Consider the following 17826-nt stretch of genomic DNA (forward strand, 5'->3'; position numbering starts at 1 on the left):
GACTAGAGATATATGTGACCAAGATGTAGCCTATGACGTCCTTTTCCAGCTGCCAAGACAATCTTCATTTTTATGGTGGATGAGGGTTATAGCGCTCTCCATTGCTAATACTTCAATATGATGTAGAAGGCATGGATGACACCTAGATTTGCAGAGTGTAAAGGAACCATCTTAGTGCACTATTACACACCCTGGCCCATCTGTTTTCGAGACCAACCACAGCCCCAGAACAAGTAACACAAAAAGATCCAACTTTTTACCTGGAATCCAACCGAGGATGGTGAGACCAATGTTGATCAACATGTCGACGGTGCAGCCTATTGTTTTCAGACAAAGACTCTGTTAGTGTCAAGAAACCCAAGGCAGTAGCTGTAGTCGTCACTGGAAACAAAGAGAAAGTACATACCGCGTTCGGCGAAGACACCCAAAGGTGGAAGGACGACAGCTATGAGGAAAGAACGGCAATAACATCTCTTTTGTTAGCACTAGCCAGCTAGGAGGCAGCAAACACGGTCATGACATATCAGACACTCACCCAAGATGAATTTACAAATATCGCTAGAGACAAAAGGACACAAGAAACAGTTGTTGTCAGCGATGAGCCTTAGCTTGCCGCGTATCAGAAGTGAGAGTGTTACCTGCAGGTTAAAGCCATGTTTGAAACGAGTTGAAAAGTGAGAAGAAGAGGAGAAAGAGAATTCAGGAAAATCGGAGGATGTCGACTCTTTATTTATAAGTAAGCTGACCACAAAAAGCAACAGAACAGAAGAGAGAAAAAAAAGTTTCATGCAGTCCGGTTCTCCCGAGCCAGGCCACAAAAGGCGCTCTGCTGTTTTGTTTAGTGCCGTCTGTCATAATTGCGATGCCGGTGGTGGTCACGATGCGATGACCGATTCCTGTTGTACGACCCTTCTCGGCGGTCGTGATGGTGTGGCGGCGGTGATCGTGAGCGTTCTTCGTGTCGCCGCCGTTCCCGCCGTCGCTCAGGACTACGCGACCGGCTTCTCCTTTTTGACACACTTTGATTCTTGGCGCTCTTGCTATTATGGCCATCTTTTTCTTTTTCTTGCTCCTTGTCCGACAGCAAATCATCCCATGCACTCCACCGACTATCATCCCCTTCTTCGTCGTCATCCTCATCCTCATCGTTATCGTATTTTCCACCATTATCATTGTCTTTTTCCTTTTCTTCTTCTATGACTACCGCAGGTCTCATGTTGTTGTTGCTGCTGCTCTCGCCGCTGCTGGATTTGCGCTTCTTTTTCCTGCCAAACTCGTCCCACTCATCATCTTCATCCTTTCGAGAACGCCGATATTCCACAACATGGTCTCGTTCCATATAGCCGCCTCCGGCACCTTCACGCCGAGATTGCTTTGACTCGGTTCCTGGCTGTGCTGCTGAACATTGGTTGCACGTATTGCGTCGAGCCCAGTTAATATTTCCGCACCTAGCAGCAGGCTATTATTAGCTTTTTTTATCCTTCGAACATCTAAAAGAACATATTACTGTGACGTAGATCATAAAAGAACTTACAGATCGCATTTCCAATCGTTGGCAGAAAAAAGACCCTGTCGTCAGCCCATGGGAGAGAGAGTATAAAGAAAGGTAAACACAATTGTATACACCACACCAGTAACATATAAACCACTTATTGTCCTCGACTTTTGCTGCTCTGCTTTGCCTTGTACTTTTCCGCGCCGTCTTTGCCAATGTTACTAGACGATCGTTCCGATCGCTCCGACCTTCTTGAATCACGCTCTCGTCGAGACATTTCAATAAAGAGAAAAAGTAACGTCAGGAGTGTCGCGGGAGAGGGAAAACCAAAAATCTGTGAAAGTCTTATAAGGAGTTTCAAATCGTATAGAGTGTCTAAAGCTTTATTCAAGTGTAACTTGTTCACATTGTTCACACTCACACACGACTAACTTGCTGATCCGCCTGTTGTCGCGAAGCAGTTGTATCCCATCATTTGTAATATCAGCCAGACACCAAAAAGACACTTCTTTGAGTCTCGGTAATGCGTTGATATACTGCAGTGTCGTGTCAGTTATGCCTGTAACATAATCTAGGGATATCCTGTGAATTGGCGATTCTCGCTTGACGAGCTTTTCAAAAAACGCATCCATCGTCCCAGCCGATAATTCGCAGTCTTGAAGATCGAGTTGCTTCAGTGTGTTGATCTCAGCGATAGAATCCAGTATTTCGTCCATGTCGAATCCGCAGTGTAAAAGCACTAGATGCTTGATGCCAACAGCACTGTTTTCATTTGCAATAGCTTGTTGCTGTGAAACTGTGGCAAGGTCGCGAAAGAGGTCTACGATCCCGATCTGATCTTCTGCATCAAAAACACAGTCCATATATAAATAGGACAGGGTGTGGACACACTTCTGCCTTATCGTCTCGACGAGGTCTCGGCCGATCATATCACAATCATGCAGTGAGAGAGCCTCTAGAGCAGGCGCACGTCGAAGCAGGTCAATTGAAAATGAATCATTGGGTGGGGTTTCGCTGAAATACAAAAGCAGATTTCGTAGTTGAGAAAATGAGACCTTCTTGAATAATGCCGACGATAGTGATGATGACTGTTGTTGTCGTTGATGTTCGCGTAAACAAGAGGAACTTGCTCGAAACTGTAGATCCAGCGTTTCCAATTCGTCTGAATTGTCATTGCCAATTATATCGTCGAGATATTGAAATTTTTCACCCAGCCTTGAATATACTTTATTCTTCCTTCTGGTAGAAAGAGCTGTGAAGCCGCTTCGGCACTGCTCTGATCCTTGCTATTGTTGTTGTCATTGCCATCGTCATTACTGCGGGTCAGTTGAATATGTGCTCCTCCCCAATGATAGCGAGTTCCCTTATACGTGTATCTCTTCATAGTTTGAGCGCGTCTGGATAATCATTCACTTTCCATTCTGCATCCATGTATGCTTAGGTTGCATACGTTGGGACAACGTGAGAGGATTTCCTCTAAAAGCGGCTCGGGTAAAGACTTGAGCTTGAGTTCAAAATCGACCAATGCGGGTCGAGACGATTGTTTTTGTGGTCGCGTGGATCCAGTTTCTGTTTCTAGTGCTAATGGCGGTAATGTAGCGTTGTACTGTACGTAGCGGAGCTTCGTGAGGTTCTCGCATGTATCCAAGATCGTTCTCAAAGGTGCTACAGGCCATTCAACTGTTGTAATGCGAATACTGAGTTCGGTCAAAGTGTCTTTTATCTGGTCCAGTGCCGATATAAAATGATCGCTGCCGTCTGCTCCTTGTCCGATGAATGTCTCGCCGCCTAGACATACATTATATCGATTGGTCAATCCATTCGTTGATTAACAACTCTTTTCACTTGCAATATGACGTTCTGTACCATACTAACCTTCAATATCAATTGTGCATAGCTTTTTGAAATGACCATTCTTTATCACTGCATATACGCTATTGCATTGATCGCTTGACAGACCTAGCATTTTGAGGTGCATGACGTGCGGTGCAGCATCCTCCAAACTAGGTACAAAATCCGGGTAGCTGTCTCGAGAAATCAAGATAGTGGACCATGCCTCCCGGCACGTAGCAACCCGATTTCTCCATGTGCAGGATATGTTCATTACTGTTGTCAGTTCTTGGACTGTCAAGAGCATCAATATACGCGACAGAATCTCCTGCGGCAAGCTAGCGACGCGATCGACTATGACATTGGTGATTGTAGTTGCTGTACCTGAATTGCATTCACTTTCGTGAATGTGGTTTAGTTGACTTTGTTGCAGGTCGTAGGTTGGTACAATCGTAGCTGATGTAGCTGCAGTGGAAAACTGAGATGGAGACCGTCTCATATTATCGTCATTCTTGCTGTCACCGCTGTTAGAATTCTGTAAAACTCTGGTTTCGGTTGCCATAGTTTAGTTGCTATGACACAGCAGAAATCACCACGGCAACGACAGTTTCTTCCCTTGAGGTTATACGTTTGACTGCGCCAATACATTTACGGAACGTGAACAGATTATCCGATTATGTACTGTACGTACAGCGAGGAACAGAATATGGAAAAAGATGTACTTGTTGGTCTGCTTGGAGCCGATAGTGTTGACCTTCAATCACGTGGGAACGCAGCGCAGCATCATTGTGATGCTTTATAAATGGTGACACACCGCTCATTCTCTCGTTTCCTTCACCTTTTTCAATCCACTCATATCACGTCTTGAACATATTTTCTTCGTATACGCTACACCAGTAATAACGGCTAGTGGCTCCAACAATGACGAACAACAACGACTCAGCAAGCAATGCAACGTCAATCGCCTCGCTACCAGGCGAGATTTTAGACCAGATCTTCGAATTCTTAATTGGGTATGACATTATTGAATGTCTATGCGTGTCACCGACGTGGAATACAATATTTCGTCGAGGGCTGTACAAGTCGGTGAACATCACTTCACAGTCATCATTTGCGCACTTTTTTTCAACGCTTCAACAGTCTGCTAAAAGATACAAGAAAAGAAGAGTCACGGCATCACCATCGAATACTAATATACCTGAAATACCGCGCGATATTGGCCATAATGTTCGGCATTTGCAGCTGAGTGATGGCTTGATGACCACCAGAACCATGGATAGGTTGGCTGACTATTGTCCCAACGTGGTGTCTATTACATACCACTGGCCCCCTATCAACAATAATTCTGAAAAAGCAACTTCAAGACGAGCATCGGCACCATCGTCGTCAGCTATTAAAAAGAAGTTTGGTATAAAGACACGCACTTTCAATACACCTATGCCATTCTTTCAGCACTTTCATCCGCCCGACCTCAAGGCATCGACGCTGATCGCGAATTACGGCTTCACTAGCGATGGATCTTGGAAGAATACAGACGCATCATCCCAACTGTTCCCTGTACTGCAGCATTTTTCCAAACTCGAAGAACTTGTTTTAAGCATGAAGAATTTACGCATCACCGTCACAGACATGGAAGTAATTCATACGATCTGCTCTGAGCTCAAGAAGATTGACTTTAGTGTCGCAGATTTGCGGTCACCGAGCAGTAGCAGTAGCAGTAGCAGTAGCACTAACACTAGTAGTGATGACGATACGCAGCTGCTGGAACAAGTTCAGCCAGCACGCACTGTCCAACACTTGTCTCTTCGCTCCCCTATATGGTGCAACGTACGTATCTGCAGCAATCCATGGTTCAACTATATTCGACACAAATACCCAGAGCTACGGGCTCTCAATCTTGCGCCGGATGATGATTTTCAAGAGGGAGGATTCTATATCACTGAAGAAATCGTATTTGGCGAACAAAATCCAGCGGCTGGAATTACACTAAAAAATCAATTCCCACGCTTGAAACACTTGGAGATCGGACGATTTGCTGGCAAACCAAGCACATCGTGGACACGTCTTATGAACGGTATCCCGTCAATTGTACTGCACGACGATGCAACAGAAAATTTTGACGGATGGATCAAAGCAGCAGCAACAGCAACAGCAACGACAGCATCAACCACCATAGCTGCTACTCACAGTTCTAATACTACCGATAACATTACCCTGCAGAGCTTGAAGTTAGCTCTGATACCCAAAAATATGGCTGGTCTTGTCTTTTGCGATCATCTACGAGAGCTTTTCTTGGACGGCAGGTTGTTCCGTATATGTCCAGGATATTGCCAAGTCTTATCGCTCAAAACCGTACTATCATGTCCAGCATTGGAAAAAATAGTGATTAAAAGATTCATAATTGAGTATACCGGAAACAGCAACAATAACAACAACAGGTCAGCAGCGACAGGATCATCAACATCTTCACTACCACCGACAACGACAACGACTATCTCACCTTTGAAGTCGTTAATAATCCATGAATCAGCGATTGCAAGTAACAATGTGTTCACTCAAGTTGGCATACGATGCCCAGATCTTGTCCATTTAGAATTGACATTCTGCAAGTGGAGCAGTAATCATGAACATCCAGTCATCCGCATTAATATGGCGCGCCAAAAACTTAAATATCTTCAGCTGGTTATGCCGAGCATTTGCCGACATTTTCGAAGCACCCCGACGGTCGGTATGGGATTTGAAGGAATCAGTGTTCATGGTGCACAGCAATCACGGAAACTCGTCGATCCGCTTCCTGGCCTTCCGGATTATTTGCTGTTGAAAAAGCAGAACGACGCTACTATTGCTGCGATTACTGCTCTGCCTGCAGAGAAACGGCTGGAAGAAGTAGAAGAAGCGAACGATGACGGACAAGAGTCAATAACACGGGTGCTTTACAGAATACAATCACTCCAGTCCCAACGACTACTTCTGGAACGCGTAAATAACAGGGCGGATACTGTCTCGTGGTTGGAGAGCGAAAGTGGAAATAAGCAGAGGGTAGAGGAAGTGGTTACGAACCATCGTTTGGTGAAAAACTGGTCTGTCATCCTGTCATTGCAAAGCGTTGATAATCTTTACTATAATGGAGCTCGACTGGATCACAAAGACAAAGATTTTACATGCACGACCAAAGATACTTTTGCATACTTGGAAAGCCTTGTCAACGTCTAATCTGACCAACGACAAAATAATCTGTATATATAGCATGCACAACATCGACAATCAACAAAGCGGAGCGCTTGATATATAGCATCTTGTATGATATGCATATGTTTACTTGAAAGATATTGTAATTACAGTATTATCATGTAAATTGCAAGAAGACAAGTATATATAAAAGCCTTTATTTGGTGTTTGATACACGATGTAAGTGATTCCACTGGATATGCGTTTAATTTATGAAACACTATGCGCGTAGCAAATCTGAATAAGTATGAGGATACGACCGCTGTAATTGCTACTATTTGCACGTCGTCATACTACAGCCATCAGGTAACAGCACGAAATGCATGATATATATTGCTGTTACTATTGTATGCATATATCGAAACTGGATGATATCTACTAGACATACATATACAATCTGACAGACTTACTTGGTTGGACTTCGTTTGATTTATCTATGGAACAAGACGTTATCGGAATGAAGCAAGTTCTTTATAAGGTGCCTTGAGACGTGGGGTAGACTATAGGCACATAGTTGGCACCTCCTTCTCATCATTCGACGTATATGAGTATATGTGATATTTGCATCATCACTTAAAAACAGTATGTTCTCTGGTCTTTTTGATGTTTGTGAATAAAAAACAAAATGTTGTAATGAAATTTTAATGTATAGCAGGTTGAATTAAAAGAGATCATATAAAGTTGACAAACAATAAAAAACAATAGGGATTAAAAGGAAAATAGGAATGGAGGAGTAAGGAAGAAGAGGAGAGGAAAGGGTGACTAGGGAGTTTTCAAGTAGGGGATGCGCTGTCATGGTTCGATGTAGTGGTGGATGGAAAAAGAAAAAGAAGCAGCTTTTCCTTTTGGGTAAAGTTTATAGGTTGGGATGTTGAGGTAGTTAGTAGTGGAGAAGAAGATTAAAACATAAATAGTATAGAGACTTATAAGTGTGTGGTGCGATGCATTGCATATGGAGATGCTATAACAGAAGAAACGAGAGCTGATGATGAGGATGATGATGGTGGTGGAGGTGCTGATGATGATGATGATGATGATGGAATAAAGGGGATAGCTGGTGGTGTGTAATAATGTATCATCAATAGTAGTGAGTGTGTGTCTGATCAGATTGGACGAGTGTATAAAAAGAAAAAAAGGGATAGAGTAGCGTCGAGCTATAGAGAACTTGTTTAACCCTTTCTTTTTTCTATGTACACTCCCTTAGTTAGTACTGTGGCAAAACCTGATTGAGGAATCGGACCAGCTCGACCGAGGATGCACACTGCAGGAGATTACTCTTGACATGAGCATCGATTTCCTACACGCAATCAATCATGTTAGCCCTATTTTCTTACTTTATCACACACATTGCATTACATACCAAAAGAACATCCTGAGCACTGGGTCTATTGCGCGCATCTTCGTCAAGCAGCCATGCAACAAGACCACGCATGTACATGGACGGGTAGCTGTAGGTGAAGGTTGGGCTGGGCTCAGTGGCAATAATGTCAAAGAGCTCCTCCTCATCCTTAATCAAGTAGTGCGGGGGCACACGATCCATCATCTCAATAACAGTAATGCCAAGCGACCACAAGTCGATCTTTTCGTCGTAATATTCTTCACGGATCACCTCTGGTGCCATCCTGGTGTTTTTTTTTTTTTGGTACAAAGCACATGATTAATCCCTTATGCGATCAGCAGTTTTTCTTCTTGTTCATACAGAATAGTGTGCACACTTTACCATTTAGTGGTGCCCAGCCGGTCTCTGTTTCCACGAGCCACACGAGCCGATAATCCGAAATCGGCTAATGGACATTGTATGATTAGCATAAAATAACAAATACGCATGTTTGTTTTTGTTTTTGTTTGGGGGGTTTGTAGGCGAATGTAGAGTTGTTTCTGTCGAGCATGATAAATACTATTCAGGGGTTGGTAGCATACCTAATTTGACTTCACCGTTGGAACCAAGTAATAGATTCTCACACTTGACATCACGATGCAAGAATCCCCTTGAATGAAGATAAATCAAGGCCTTCAAGGTCTCGCATGTAATGTGGACTGCAAATTCTTCGGGGATGCCTCGTTGGCAAAGCACGGCGAATACAGAGCAACGCATCAGATCCATGGCAATCCAGACATCGTCACGGCAAAGCGTCACTTCACGCAACTTGATCAGGTTCTTGTGCCCGCTAGCCATAATCTTCAGTTCTCGCAGGATCGCTGCACGGTATTCTCTATCAGGGTCGAGTTTGCAGCGTTTGATGGCCAATTGAACATTTGGCTTGTCACGATACGAGGCTCGGACGACAGCACCATTGACACTTTACGAGTCGGATCATAATTTGTAAAGAGAACAAAGAATAAGGGTTGAGTTATTCTATGTGCTGCTGTTGTCGTTGTTGTCAGAAGAAAAGAATGGTTATCGTTACCCAGTGCCGATTTCCTTAAAGTTGGTATAGCGTGTTCGTGGATCGGTGGAGCGCACAGTAGTCTTGGAAAGCAGTTTTCGCATTTTGCTTTCAAACTTGTTTTCTGCGCGAGCCAATGGAGGCAATTGCGGGATTTCATAGTGTGGGTTGGGAGGATACCAAGGGCGCTAGAAGAATAATTATCACAAGCATAAGACATGTGGGGTGATCTTTTTTTAGTTTCCGGTCATCGCAGTTATTAAAGAGCAGTCCGTGTAGTAATGCGACAAACAGGTGCAAGCTCTCGATTTGTACTAATGGAATTAATCAGGCCTCTGCCTACCTTTGTCACTTGCTTTGAGCGATCCGTTGGACGCAAATGAAAGGCTGTGGCAGGCGAAGGCTTCAGATACGCGTTTCCCAGGATATCTGGAATTTCGCAACAGCCTGGTGGACGCCAAATATCCTAAATGATGCACCAAACGTTACACCACTGTCCCCAAAAATTCCCTTCTCCGCCCTTGTTTTGTTTTTCTGGTAATAATTATTGCACACTTCTCTGTGTGTGTATACGCGGGTAGTGCACACCCCCACCCCTTCTCTCTCTTCCGTCCCTCTCTGACTCCTCCCTTCCTTTCAATAGCAGCAGCAGCAGCAAATAAACAAAACAAACCTTAGAGCCTGCTCCGCTAGTGGTGGAATTGCAAAATGACGATGCCCGTCGAAGGTTGCCGGTCGATTTACGTTTGGGGTGTGCTGTGGCTACTGTGGCTCTAAATGCGGACGCAGCTGTGCTGGCACAGTTGGGTTCCGATCGCGACTTTTGCATGACGGTGGTTGACTATAGGAATGGTGTTGTATAAGGTGTTGTGATAGATGTGGATATTTGGTGACGGTAAAGCGGGCGTTTTTTTATGTGATATGGTGTGTTTTGTTTGTAATTGAGATATATTAGCTTTTCGCTCGTAAACTTTTTGTTTGCGTATGATAGACGGACGAGGTAGGTTTGATAAATTGCTTTCAAGGAAGAAGAACGAGGAAATGGGAAAAAATATGTGGAGGATGCAAGGGAGGGAGTACTCAAGAAGAAGACTTCATAATCCTCTCTGATTTATATTTATGTATGGTGTCGATTGGGTGGATGTCTCTAGACATATATTACCTTGGCAGAACTGCTGTGATTTCGGGGAGCGCCCCGTCTGTCTGTAACGGCAATATGCATTCTTTGGATATGTCGCAACAAGGGATGAGCTATCGACGAAAGGGGTGAGGGATGATGATGCTTTAAAAAATGTAAAAAGGAAATAAGGAGGCTGGAAGTTCTTTTGGGATGTGGAAAAAGAAGACAAGCCTTTGCGAGAGGAAGAGGAAGAGGAGAGGGTAGGGTTGGATGCTGTCTATGTGAATGAGTCTATTGAAAAGGAGGAGAGCGAGTTGTTGTTGTTGTTGTTGTTGTTTGTTATAAAGAGCGTCGATATGTTGCGGGGGCGAGTGTTGTTTCGTAGGGGAGGAAAAGCGTTTGGATGGAGTTGAAAGGATCGAAAGAGGAAAAGAGAGGAAGAGAGAGAAGGAAGGAAGAGAAAAAGAGAGACGAGAACTGCTAGAAGAAGAGTTTGGGGGTTATGGCCGTATGACATTCAATTTAGTTCCATGCTCGTGATTCAGAGGACCAGACGGTCGTACACATTTTCTTTATTCATGGCTGATGTGCAACACACGTCGCTCGCTTTTCTTGCCTACATCGTCTCCGCTCATCCACACAGGCGCACCAGGTCTATGAATTCATGTTGCACAAGCCTTGGTTGTATAAAGCCCAAAATCATCATTCGCCTTCTGTCCTGACCTTTTGTTACTATCGTGCTCGTAGGAACCTTGGGAAAGTAGAAGGTGAAAGGGGGGCGGTAAGGTCTGGTCTTCTCGATGGGGATGGTGGCAAGTAGCAGCTGGGATAGCACGAGAATGGTTAATAGCAAACATCAAGTATGATCTACCCAGTCAAACTCATCTCCAACCCTTTGCGACAGAGCAATAAACCCTCATTTGAAGTGTCTCTATTTCTTATTACATACATGCTTTATTAAGTGTAGCTTAGCCGCAGCGGTACGACATAGAACAGGAGGAGATGGCGCTGTGGTTATTAGCATTGAACGAGTAATATCGAGCATCAAGTTCATTTCTATGAGTTAGTGCAATTGGCGGACGGGTTTATATAGAACAGTTTTTGTATCATGAAGTAATTGAAATTACCTATCACAGAGTGCTGATTGGAGCGACTTTTACATAGAGACTGACAACTAGCCAGAGTACAGCAGATACTGCTATGAAATGTACTGCGTACAGCTGCTGCTGGTGATTGTTCTTCGCAGTATATTGCATGATCATACAAGCATATAGCACAGGAAAACGTATATATAGAATTACACATGCAGTGTCTATTAAAACTCTCCTATTTCTACTGCTGCCATGCGATTGCTTTGTGTGATAAACTTTATTTTATGATAGCTAAAATGTCCCACTTAGCAGCAGCGGGACATACCCAAGCCACAACAATCCTGCGTGAGCCTGCTGGAAATTTCCCCAATTAATCCAAGCCCGACCTTTTTTTTTTCTTAGCGATTTTATCCACTCCACTTGACCTACACACACACCTTTTACCATGACCAACAAGCCGGTCGAAACCAAAAAGCGCAAGAAATCGCAGGACGCCAACAAGGCTAGCAAAAAGAAGCAGCAAATTGAAAAGAACAAGGCTAAGCCTGTCAAGAAGGAAGTCGAAGAAGAAGAAACTGAATCGATCTCTGCCGAAACTGCTGCTAAAGAAGAAGAAGAGCAACAACAATCGATCGATCAGGACGAGGAAACTGATTTACCTGCCAACGATAAAAAGACCGCCGACGATGAAGCGATTGATCAAGGTAAGAATGCTTTTCAATATTCTTCGAATTTATCTGTGGTTTATGCATTTTCCCCCTCCCCAAAACAAAGAAAGAGGTTTTTTTTGCCTGACATAATACATTTGTCCATGTAGCTGCTGAAAAGGCTATTGATTTCAACTTTGAGAATCTCGACGTTTGCGAAAAGACCAAGCAGGGTATCAAGGACATGGGTTTCACCAAAATGACCGAAGTACAGGCACGTACGATTCCAGCATCTATGGCAGGTCGAGACGTCTTGGGTGCTGCTAAGACTGGTTCCGGCAAAACCTTGGCCTTTTTGATTCCTGCTATCGAAATGCTTTATAAACTCAAGTTCAAGCCTAGAAATGGTATTTCATCTTTCTATTTAAAAATGAGTGCTGTTGGCCATATGCAAAGTGAGGATGATACTAATATGAGTCATCTTTTCCTCTGTCTTGCTCAGGTACTGGTGTGGTTGTCGTGTCGCCCACTCGTGAGCTTGCACTACAAATTTTTGGTGTTGCCAAGGACTTATTAGCACACCATCAACATACATTCGGCATCGTCATTGGCGGTGCTAACCGTAAAGCCGAAGCCGACAAGCTTGTCAAGGGCGTCAATTTGCTTATTGCCACACCCGGCCGCTTGCTCGATCATTTACAAAACACCCGTGGTTTCGTCTTTAAGAACTTAAAGGCACTTGTTATTGATGAAGCGGATCGTATTTTGGAAGTCGGTTTCGAAGAGGAGATGCGTCAGATTATCAGAATTCTGCCTAAGGAACGTCAAACCATGCTGTTCTCGGCTACCCAGACAACCAAGGTGACCGATCTTGCTAGAATCTCATTGAAGAAGGGCCCCTTGTACATTAACGTGGACGAACGGAAAGAGACATCGACTGCTGAAGGCTTGGAGCAAGGCTACGTCGTATGCGAATCGGACAAGCGATTTTTGCTGCTGTTTACATTCTTGCGGAAAAACGTCAAGAAGAAGATTATTGTCTTCTTTTCCAGCTGCAATTCTGTCAAATACCATTCCGAACTGATGAACTACATTGATGTGCCTGTATTAGAACTTCACGTAAGTCAGGTTTTTTTTTTCTTTGAGAGCGGATGGTAAGTCAGAATACGTGACGTCTGTACTAAATGTACTGGATCAATGTTTGTACGTAATAGGGTAAACAAAAGCAACAAAAGCGAACAGCCACCTTTTTCGAATTCTGCAATGCCGAAAAGGGCATTCTTTTGTGCACAGACGTTGCTGCACGTGGTTTGGATATCCCTGCTGTAGATTGGATCGTTCAGTTCGATCCCCCAGATGATCCTCGCGATTACATCCATCGTGTCGGTCGAACAGCGCGTGCAGGCTCTCGTGGCAAGAGCTTACTGTTCTTGCTTCCCAGTGAGCTTGGTTTCTTGCGGTATCTTAAGCACGCCAAGGTGCCTTTGAACGAATACCAGTTCCCTACAAGCAAGATTGCCAATGTACAGAGCCAGGTAAGACAAACAAGGAAAGGAAAGAAGGGAGCGAAAGCTATTCAAGCAAGAAGAGTTTTTACTAAGTACCAAATTTGTGATGACGTGATAGCTCGAAAGGCTGGTGGAAAAGAACTACTACCTCAACCAATCTGCACGCGACGGATTCAAGTCCTATCTCCAAGCATACGCCTCATTCAGTCTCAAGAAAATCTTCAACGTCAACAGCCTAGATCTCAACAAGGTCGCCAAGTCCTTTGGCTTCAATGTCCCACCAAAAGTAAACCTTGCCATCCAAAGTTCCAAGAACTAAAAAAAGAAAAAGTTGTATAATGTGCCGTGTTTTTATTATTATTACTATATATCAACAATAAACTGTTTCCATCATTTTGTGTTTTTTTATCATTGCATCTACATAAACGCTCTCTTTCTCTCTCATGTGTATACTAGGAATGTACCCTTCTGGTATAATTGACACTGCGGAGTGTGTATAAGATGGGTCAGTGTATCATAAACGGAAAGAAGACCTGATCTTTCCTCCTTGTCCCCAACAACTTTGCTATGGCTCCTATAGTAGACTATTCTCTCTACCTTGTCACTGACAGCTCGCTCGTGCCAAAAGACGCGACGTTTCTCGGTCAAATCGAAAAGGCGCTCGAGGGCGGTGTAACACTTGTCCAGCTTCGAGAGAAAGATCTCGACACTGGTCCGTTCATTGACTTGGCGTACAAGGTCAAAGCACTGACGCGACGATTCAATGTCCCACTCATAATCAATGATCGTATTGACGTTGCCCTGGCGATCGATGCCGACGGTGTTCACATTGGTCAAGATGACATGCCCATGTGTCGTGCACGTCAAATTCTTGGCCACAGCAAGATTATTGGTGTTTCGGTCAACACCATTGAGGAAGGGTTGGAAGCCGTGCGCGCTGGTGCGGATTATCTCGGTATTGGTGCTGTCTGGGATACTTCTACCAAGAAGTTGACCAAAAAGACGCTCGGTATCCAAGGCGTCAAAGGTATGTGCTTTCCCCTTTTGCTTTCTTTCTAACAGAACTTTTATACGTGGGGCTAACAAAGTTGCATCATGGATACGGCATCACTAGATATCCTGGCAGCCATCCCGCCGATCCCCAACGTCGCTATTGGCGGTATCAAGCTGAACAATGGCAAAGAGTTGCTTGCCAATACTACGGGTGTATCCGGCCTTTCGATTGTTTCTGCCATCATGGCTGCCGCTGATCCAAAGAATGCTTGTGAAGAATTGCTGGCAATGATTCGCGAGTATGTCCCCGGTGCTTCTCTGGAACAAGATGTCGTCAAATATGCTGTCAAAGCAGCTGCCCGCGTCAAGTCTGAATCTCCTCTGGTTCACCATATGACAAACAATGTTGTTATTAACGATAATGCAAATGCCACTCTGGCTGTTGGTAAGTAGGATATTTGAGAGGTGGTCGGATAACCGGCAATCCACATTCATGCTTCTGCTACAATATCTGATGATTAAATCATACACATACATAAAAAACACAGGCGCATCACCTATCATGTCGACGAACACCGAAGAAGTGGATGATTTGGCTGCCATCAACGGTGCCATGGTGGTGAATATGGGCACACTATCGCCCACAATGTCGGATGCCATGTTTGCTGCCATGCATAGCAATGCCAAAAATGGTAACCCTGTTATTTTTGATCCAGTCGGTGCAGCAGCATCGAAATATCGACGCGAGATGACACAACGGTTCCTGGATGAGTGCAAGCTGGCTGTGCTCAAGGGTAACACGGGCGAAATCCTATATATTGCCAACCGTGGTGGTCAATTGCGTGGTGTTGATTCTATGGGCGATAATGGAGGCGAAACAAATGCTGCTACTGCTGTTATGGAAACTGCCAAAAAGTATGGTTGCGTCGTTGCCATGACAGGTGCTATTGATTATGTGTCGGATGGCAGCCGTGTGTTTGCCATAGAAAACGGCAATCCTTTGATGGCGTGTATCACAGGCAGTGGCTGTATGGTATCCTCTATTGTCGGCTGTTTCACTGCAGGTAAATTTACGTTTATGTGTGTTCCCTCTTGTAGTTCAAGATCGACTAAAACAACAATCGTTTAGTAAACCGTGAAAACTACCTCTTTGCTACTATTGCAGCGTAAGTAATGATAGAGCGGCGACTATATTGTGTATATGCTAACTGATGGCAATAATGATCACAGGCTTCTAACGGTCACGGTCGCTTCTGAAAAGGCAGGAAGCCGTTTGGACGTAAACGGCCCAGGCACCTTCCGATCTGCACTTATCGATGAGCTTTACAACATCACCAACGATCCCATCATTCTTACACAATATGCAAAGATCCGAGAAATCAAATTATAGTAACCTTTGATATAATTTCTCATTAATATACACATACATGTTTTCGTACATTATTATTATTTAAAAACTTCCTATTTTACAATTTGCCCAATCTGCTGGCACCGTCAATACGAATAATTTCACCGCTCAGCATGCCGTTCTCAATGATGTGACATGCCAGCTGAGCATATTCTGGTGCTTTACCCATACGGTTAGGGAAAATGGCGTCCTTGATGATCTGTTTCTTGGCGCGTTCAGGCATAACAGAGGTCATGTTTGTTTCAAAGATACCAGGAGCGATGGCCATAACACGGACACCGACAGAAGCCAAATCGCGCGCCATAGGAAGAGTCATGCTTGCAACACCACCCTTGGATGCTGAATAGGCAGTTTGACCCGTCTGGCCATCTTGGTAAGCGACGGACGCAGTGTTGATAATAACACCTTGTTCACCTATTGTTTTTTACAGTTAGCAAAGTTAACTCCTCGAGCCCTTCTACTTGATCTCCCAGATCATCCATGACAGTGGATATAAAAGGAGAGTCCAGTACACTAACCATCCTCAGTGAAGGGTTCCTGGTTTGCCATAACCTGAGCGACTTGACGGCAAACATTAAAAGTACCAATCAAATTGACGCGAATAGTGAACTCAAAAATGTCCAATGTCATGGTATGCTTAGCATCACCGCGACGAGCAGTCTGTAAAGCAAATACCTTGGTTACTCATATTTCATACATTATATGATGTCGATTGAATTTTATTTACCTTTGCAGCAGAGGCAACGCCACCACAGTTAACCACACCAGCAATCTTGCCAAACTTTTGCACGGTCTTTTCAATAGCAGTCTTCACAGCTTCTTCCGAAGTGACATCCACTTTACCAGCAGCGAATGCCTTGGGACCAAGAGACTGAGCGAGTTCCTGACTGATATAACGTAATTAATTACATTGTAACACACGCAACAAATACATTCCATCATCATCCCACCATAGCTGACAGAATGATAAAACTTACGCTCCCTCGTCGTTCAGGTCAAAAATCTTTCAATGACAGATAATTATTAATCACATGTATTTTTGTGCGAGCAGTGCTTTAACTTACAGCAACGCTGGCACCACGTTGGATAAGTTCCTTGACAGTTGCTTCACCAAGGCCACTTGCGCTACATAAATCACAACACGCATTGTCAGTAACATGGCTTGGCTTCAGATCGTCTGCATAGCATGTTAATGAAAGGTAAAAATTACCCGCCAGTAACAATGAAAGTGTTGTCTTTGATTTGCATTGTAGGTTATGTGTTGTGTGTGAAAGAGGAGCGTGTTCGTCGACAACAGAAAAAGGGCTGACACATAAGAATTAAAGCAATTGGACCGAAGCATTTTTGCGGGGTTAACTCTTGCATGTGAAATGCCATGGCTTTCCATCAGTTATTATATAGTACCACATGACCACATGAGAGGAAATGTCCTGTTTGTGTCATTTGGCTAGGTAGAGAAACACCAGTTGTTACAACTGTTCTCAAGGAAATGTGTCGCTCAGTAGAGGTCATCGATATGCTCCAACGCGTATACTATTCATCATCATTCTTTTTCGAAATCTATGTATTAAAAAGGCACGATGGGTTGCTGTATATGCTGTATATGTGTAGTTTTAACTTGTAATGACAATTATGGAAAATTATATTCAAGTGCTCCACCTAGCATGAAATAAAGAGAATTCATGTAACGTTGTACTCTTTTAGAATAATGTAAAAAAAGTTCTGGATGCTATAGATACAATAACTTTTAATCCGCATAAGATCTTGGCTTTGCTAGATTAACGTCTTCTTCGAAGTTCCTTCTTGATACCGTCGAATTTGTAATATTTATGGGTAAGGGCAACCTTAATCCGATGTGCTTACTCTTAGTCTTCCTCTAGACTAAATGGAAGAAAATGTTCTTAAAGCATATCCGTTAAAATGCTTTCCATGTTTAAGAAACCCCCTTGTAAGAAACTCTCTATATTGCATTGTCATACATGTGCAAAGGCTATAACATTTACGGTTTCATATTCAGGAGTAATGAAACAAAGCAGCACCAGAAGAGAAGGGAGCAGGAAAGGAGAAAGGAGCGGATTTAGCGGAAGCAAGGAAAATAGCGGCGCAGTTATTATATACT

At 43.7% G+C, this 17826-nt stretch overlaps 10 protein-coding genes across 10 annotated transcripts; 3 read left to right on the forward strand and 7 right to left on the reverse strand.

The window, feature by feature from the left end:
* Window positions 1-104: 104 nt before the first annotated feature.
* BDB00DRAFT_868713 (putative stress response RCI peptide) lies at window positions 105-655 on the reverse strand (the record flags this gene model as incomplete). Its single annotated transcript, XM_053126500.1, has 5 exons — window positions 105-142; window positions 261-317; window positions 407-445; window positions 536-558; window positions 639-655. The coding sequence occupies 5 exons, from the start codon at window positions 653-655 to the stop codon at window positions 105-107; spliced, it is 174 nt and encodes a 57-aa protein (XP_052983528.1).
* BDB00DRAFT_21968 (uncharacterized protein) lies at window positions 420-2170 on the reverse strand. The gene is made up of 4 exons (XM_053116516.1): window positions 1683-2170; window positions 1535-1569; window positions 536-1448; window positions 420-445 (listed from the first exon to the last, which is right to left on the reverse strand). Exons 1-3 carry the CDS (start codon window positions 1770-1772, stop codon window positions 839-841), a joined length of 735 nt encoding a protein of 244 aa, XP_052983529.1. The 5' UTR covers window positions 1773-2170; the 3' UTR covers window positions 420-445; window positions 536-838.
* BDB00DRAFT_805741 (uncharacterized protein) lies at window positions 1876-2667 on the reverse strand (the record flags this gene model as incomplete). The annotated part of the gene is made up of 1 exon (XM_053122209.1): window positions 1876-2667. A coding segment is annotated over exon 1 (542 nt), but the record flags the coding sequence as incomplete, so codon positions are not given.
* A 608-nt stretch (window positions 2668-3275) lies between these two features.
* Window positions 3276-3978, reverse strand: BDB00DRAFT_22240 (uncharacterized protein). Its single transcript, XM_053116531.1, has one exon. The coding sequence runs from the start codon at window positions 3885-3887 to the stop codon at window positions 3366-3368; it is 522 nt and encodes a 173-aa protein (XP_052983531.1). The 5' UTR covers window positions 3888-3978; the 3' UTR covers window positions 3276-3365.
* A 268-nt stretch (window positions 3979-4246) lies between these two features.
* On the forward strand, window positions 4247-6538 carry BDB00DRAFT_868715 (uncharacterized protein; the record flags this gene model as incomplete). Its single annotated transcript, XM_053126501.1, has 1 exon — window positions 4247-6538. One exon carries the CDS (start codon window positions 4247-4249, stop codon window positions 6536-6538), a length of 2292 nt encoding a protein of 763 aa, XP_052983532.1.
* A 1219-nt stretch (window positions 6539-7757) lies between these two features.
* Window positions 7758-9769, reverse strand: BDB00DRAFT_757090 (kinase-like domain-containing protein; the record flags this gene model as incomplete). Its single annotated transcript, XM_053118959.1, has 7 exons — window positions 7758-7850; window positions 7914-8175; window positions 8274-8337; window positions 8474-8853; window positions 8962-9128; window positions 9284-9406; window positions 9605-9769. 7 exons carry the CDS (start codon window positions 9767-9769, stop codon window positions 7758-7760), a joined length of 1254 nt encoding a protein of 417 aa, XP_052983533.1.
* A 784-nt stretch (window positions 9770-10553) lies between these two features.
* On the reverse strand, window positions 10554-10986 carry BDB00DRAFT_805753 (uncharacterized protein). The gene has a single exon (XM_053122210.1). It carries the CDS (start codon window positions 10915-10917, stop codon window positions 10723-10725), a length of 195 nt encoding a protein of 64 aa, XP_052983534.1. The 5' UTR covers window positions 10918-10986; the 3' UTR covers window positions 10554-10722.
* Window positions 10987-11543: 557 nt separating this feature from the next.
* On the forward strand, window positions 11544-13732 carry BDB00DRAFT_805756 (ATP-dependent RNA helicase HAS1). The gene is made up of 5 exons (XM_053122211.1): window positions 11544-11855; window positions 11969-12205; window positions 12301-12917; window positions 13013-13333; window positions 13425-13732. Exons 1-5 carry the CDS (start codon window positions 11597-11599, stop codon window positions 13623-13625), a joined length of 1635 nt encoding a protein of 544 aa, XP_052983535.1. The 5' UTR covers window positions 11544-11596; the 3' UTR covers window positions 13626-13732.
* A 3-nt stretch (window positions 13733-13735) lies between these two features.
* Window positions 13736-15692, forward strand: BDB00DRAFT_805759 (Hydroxyethylthiazole kinase family-domain-containing protein; the record flags this gene model as incomplete). Its single annotated transcript, XM_053122212.1, has 5 exons — window positions 13736-14333; window positions 14421-14744; window positions 14848-15363; window positions 15429-15465; window positions 15530-15692. Exons 1-5 carry the CDS (start codon window positions 13874-13876, stop codon window positions 15687-15689), a joined length of 1497 nt encoding a protein of 498 aa, XP_052983536.1. The 5' UTR covers window positions 13736-13873.
* On the reverse strand, window positions 15693-17062 carry BDB00DRAFT_805763 (uncharacterized protein). Its single transcript, XM_053122213.1, has 6 exons — window positions 16918-17062; window positions 16772-16832; window positions 16685-16710; window positions 16435-16594; window positions 16226-16367; window positions 15693-16121 (listed from the first exon to the last, which is right to left on the reverse strand). The coding sequence occupies exons 1-6, from the start codon at window positions 16953-16955 to the stop codon at window positions 15766-15768; spliced, it is 783 nt and encodes a 260-aa protein (XP_052983537.1). The 5' UTR covers window positions 16956-17062; the 3' UTR covers window positions 15693-15765.
* Window positions 17063-17826: the final 764 nt, after the last annotated feature.

Source organism: Zychaea mexicana (genome assembly GCF_025766255.1).
Source record: "Zychaea mexicana strain RSA 1403 chromosome Unknown BDB00scaffold_10, whole genome shotgun sequence".
Classification (NCBI taxonomy): domain Eukaryota; kingdom Fungi; phylum Mucoromycota; class Mucoromycetes; order Mucorales; family Lichtheimiaceae; genus Zychaea; species Zychaea mexicana.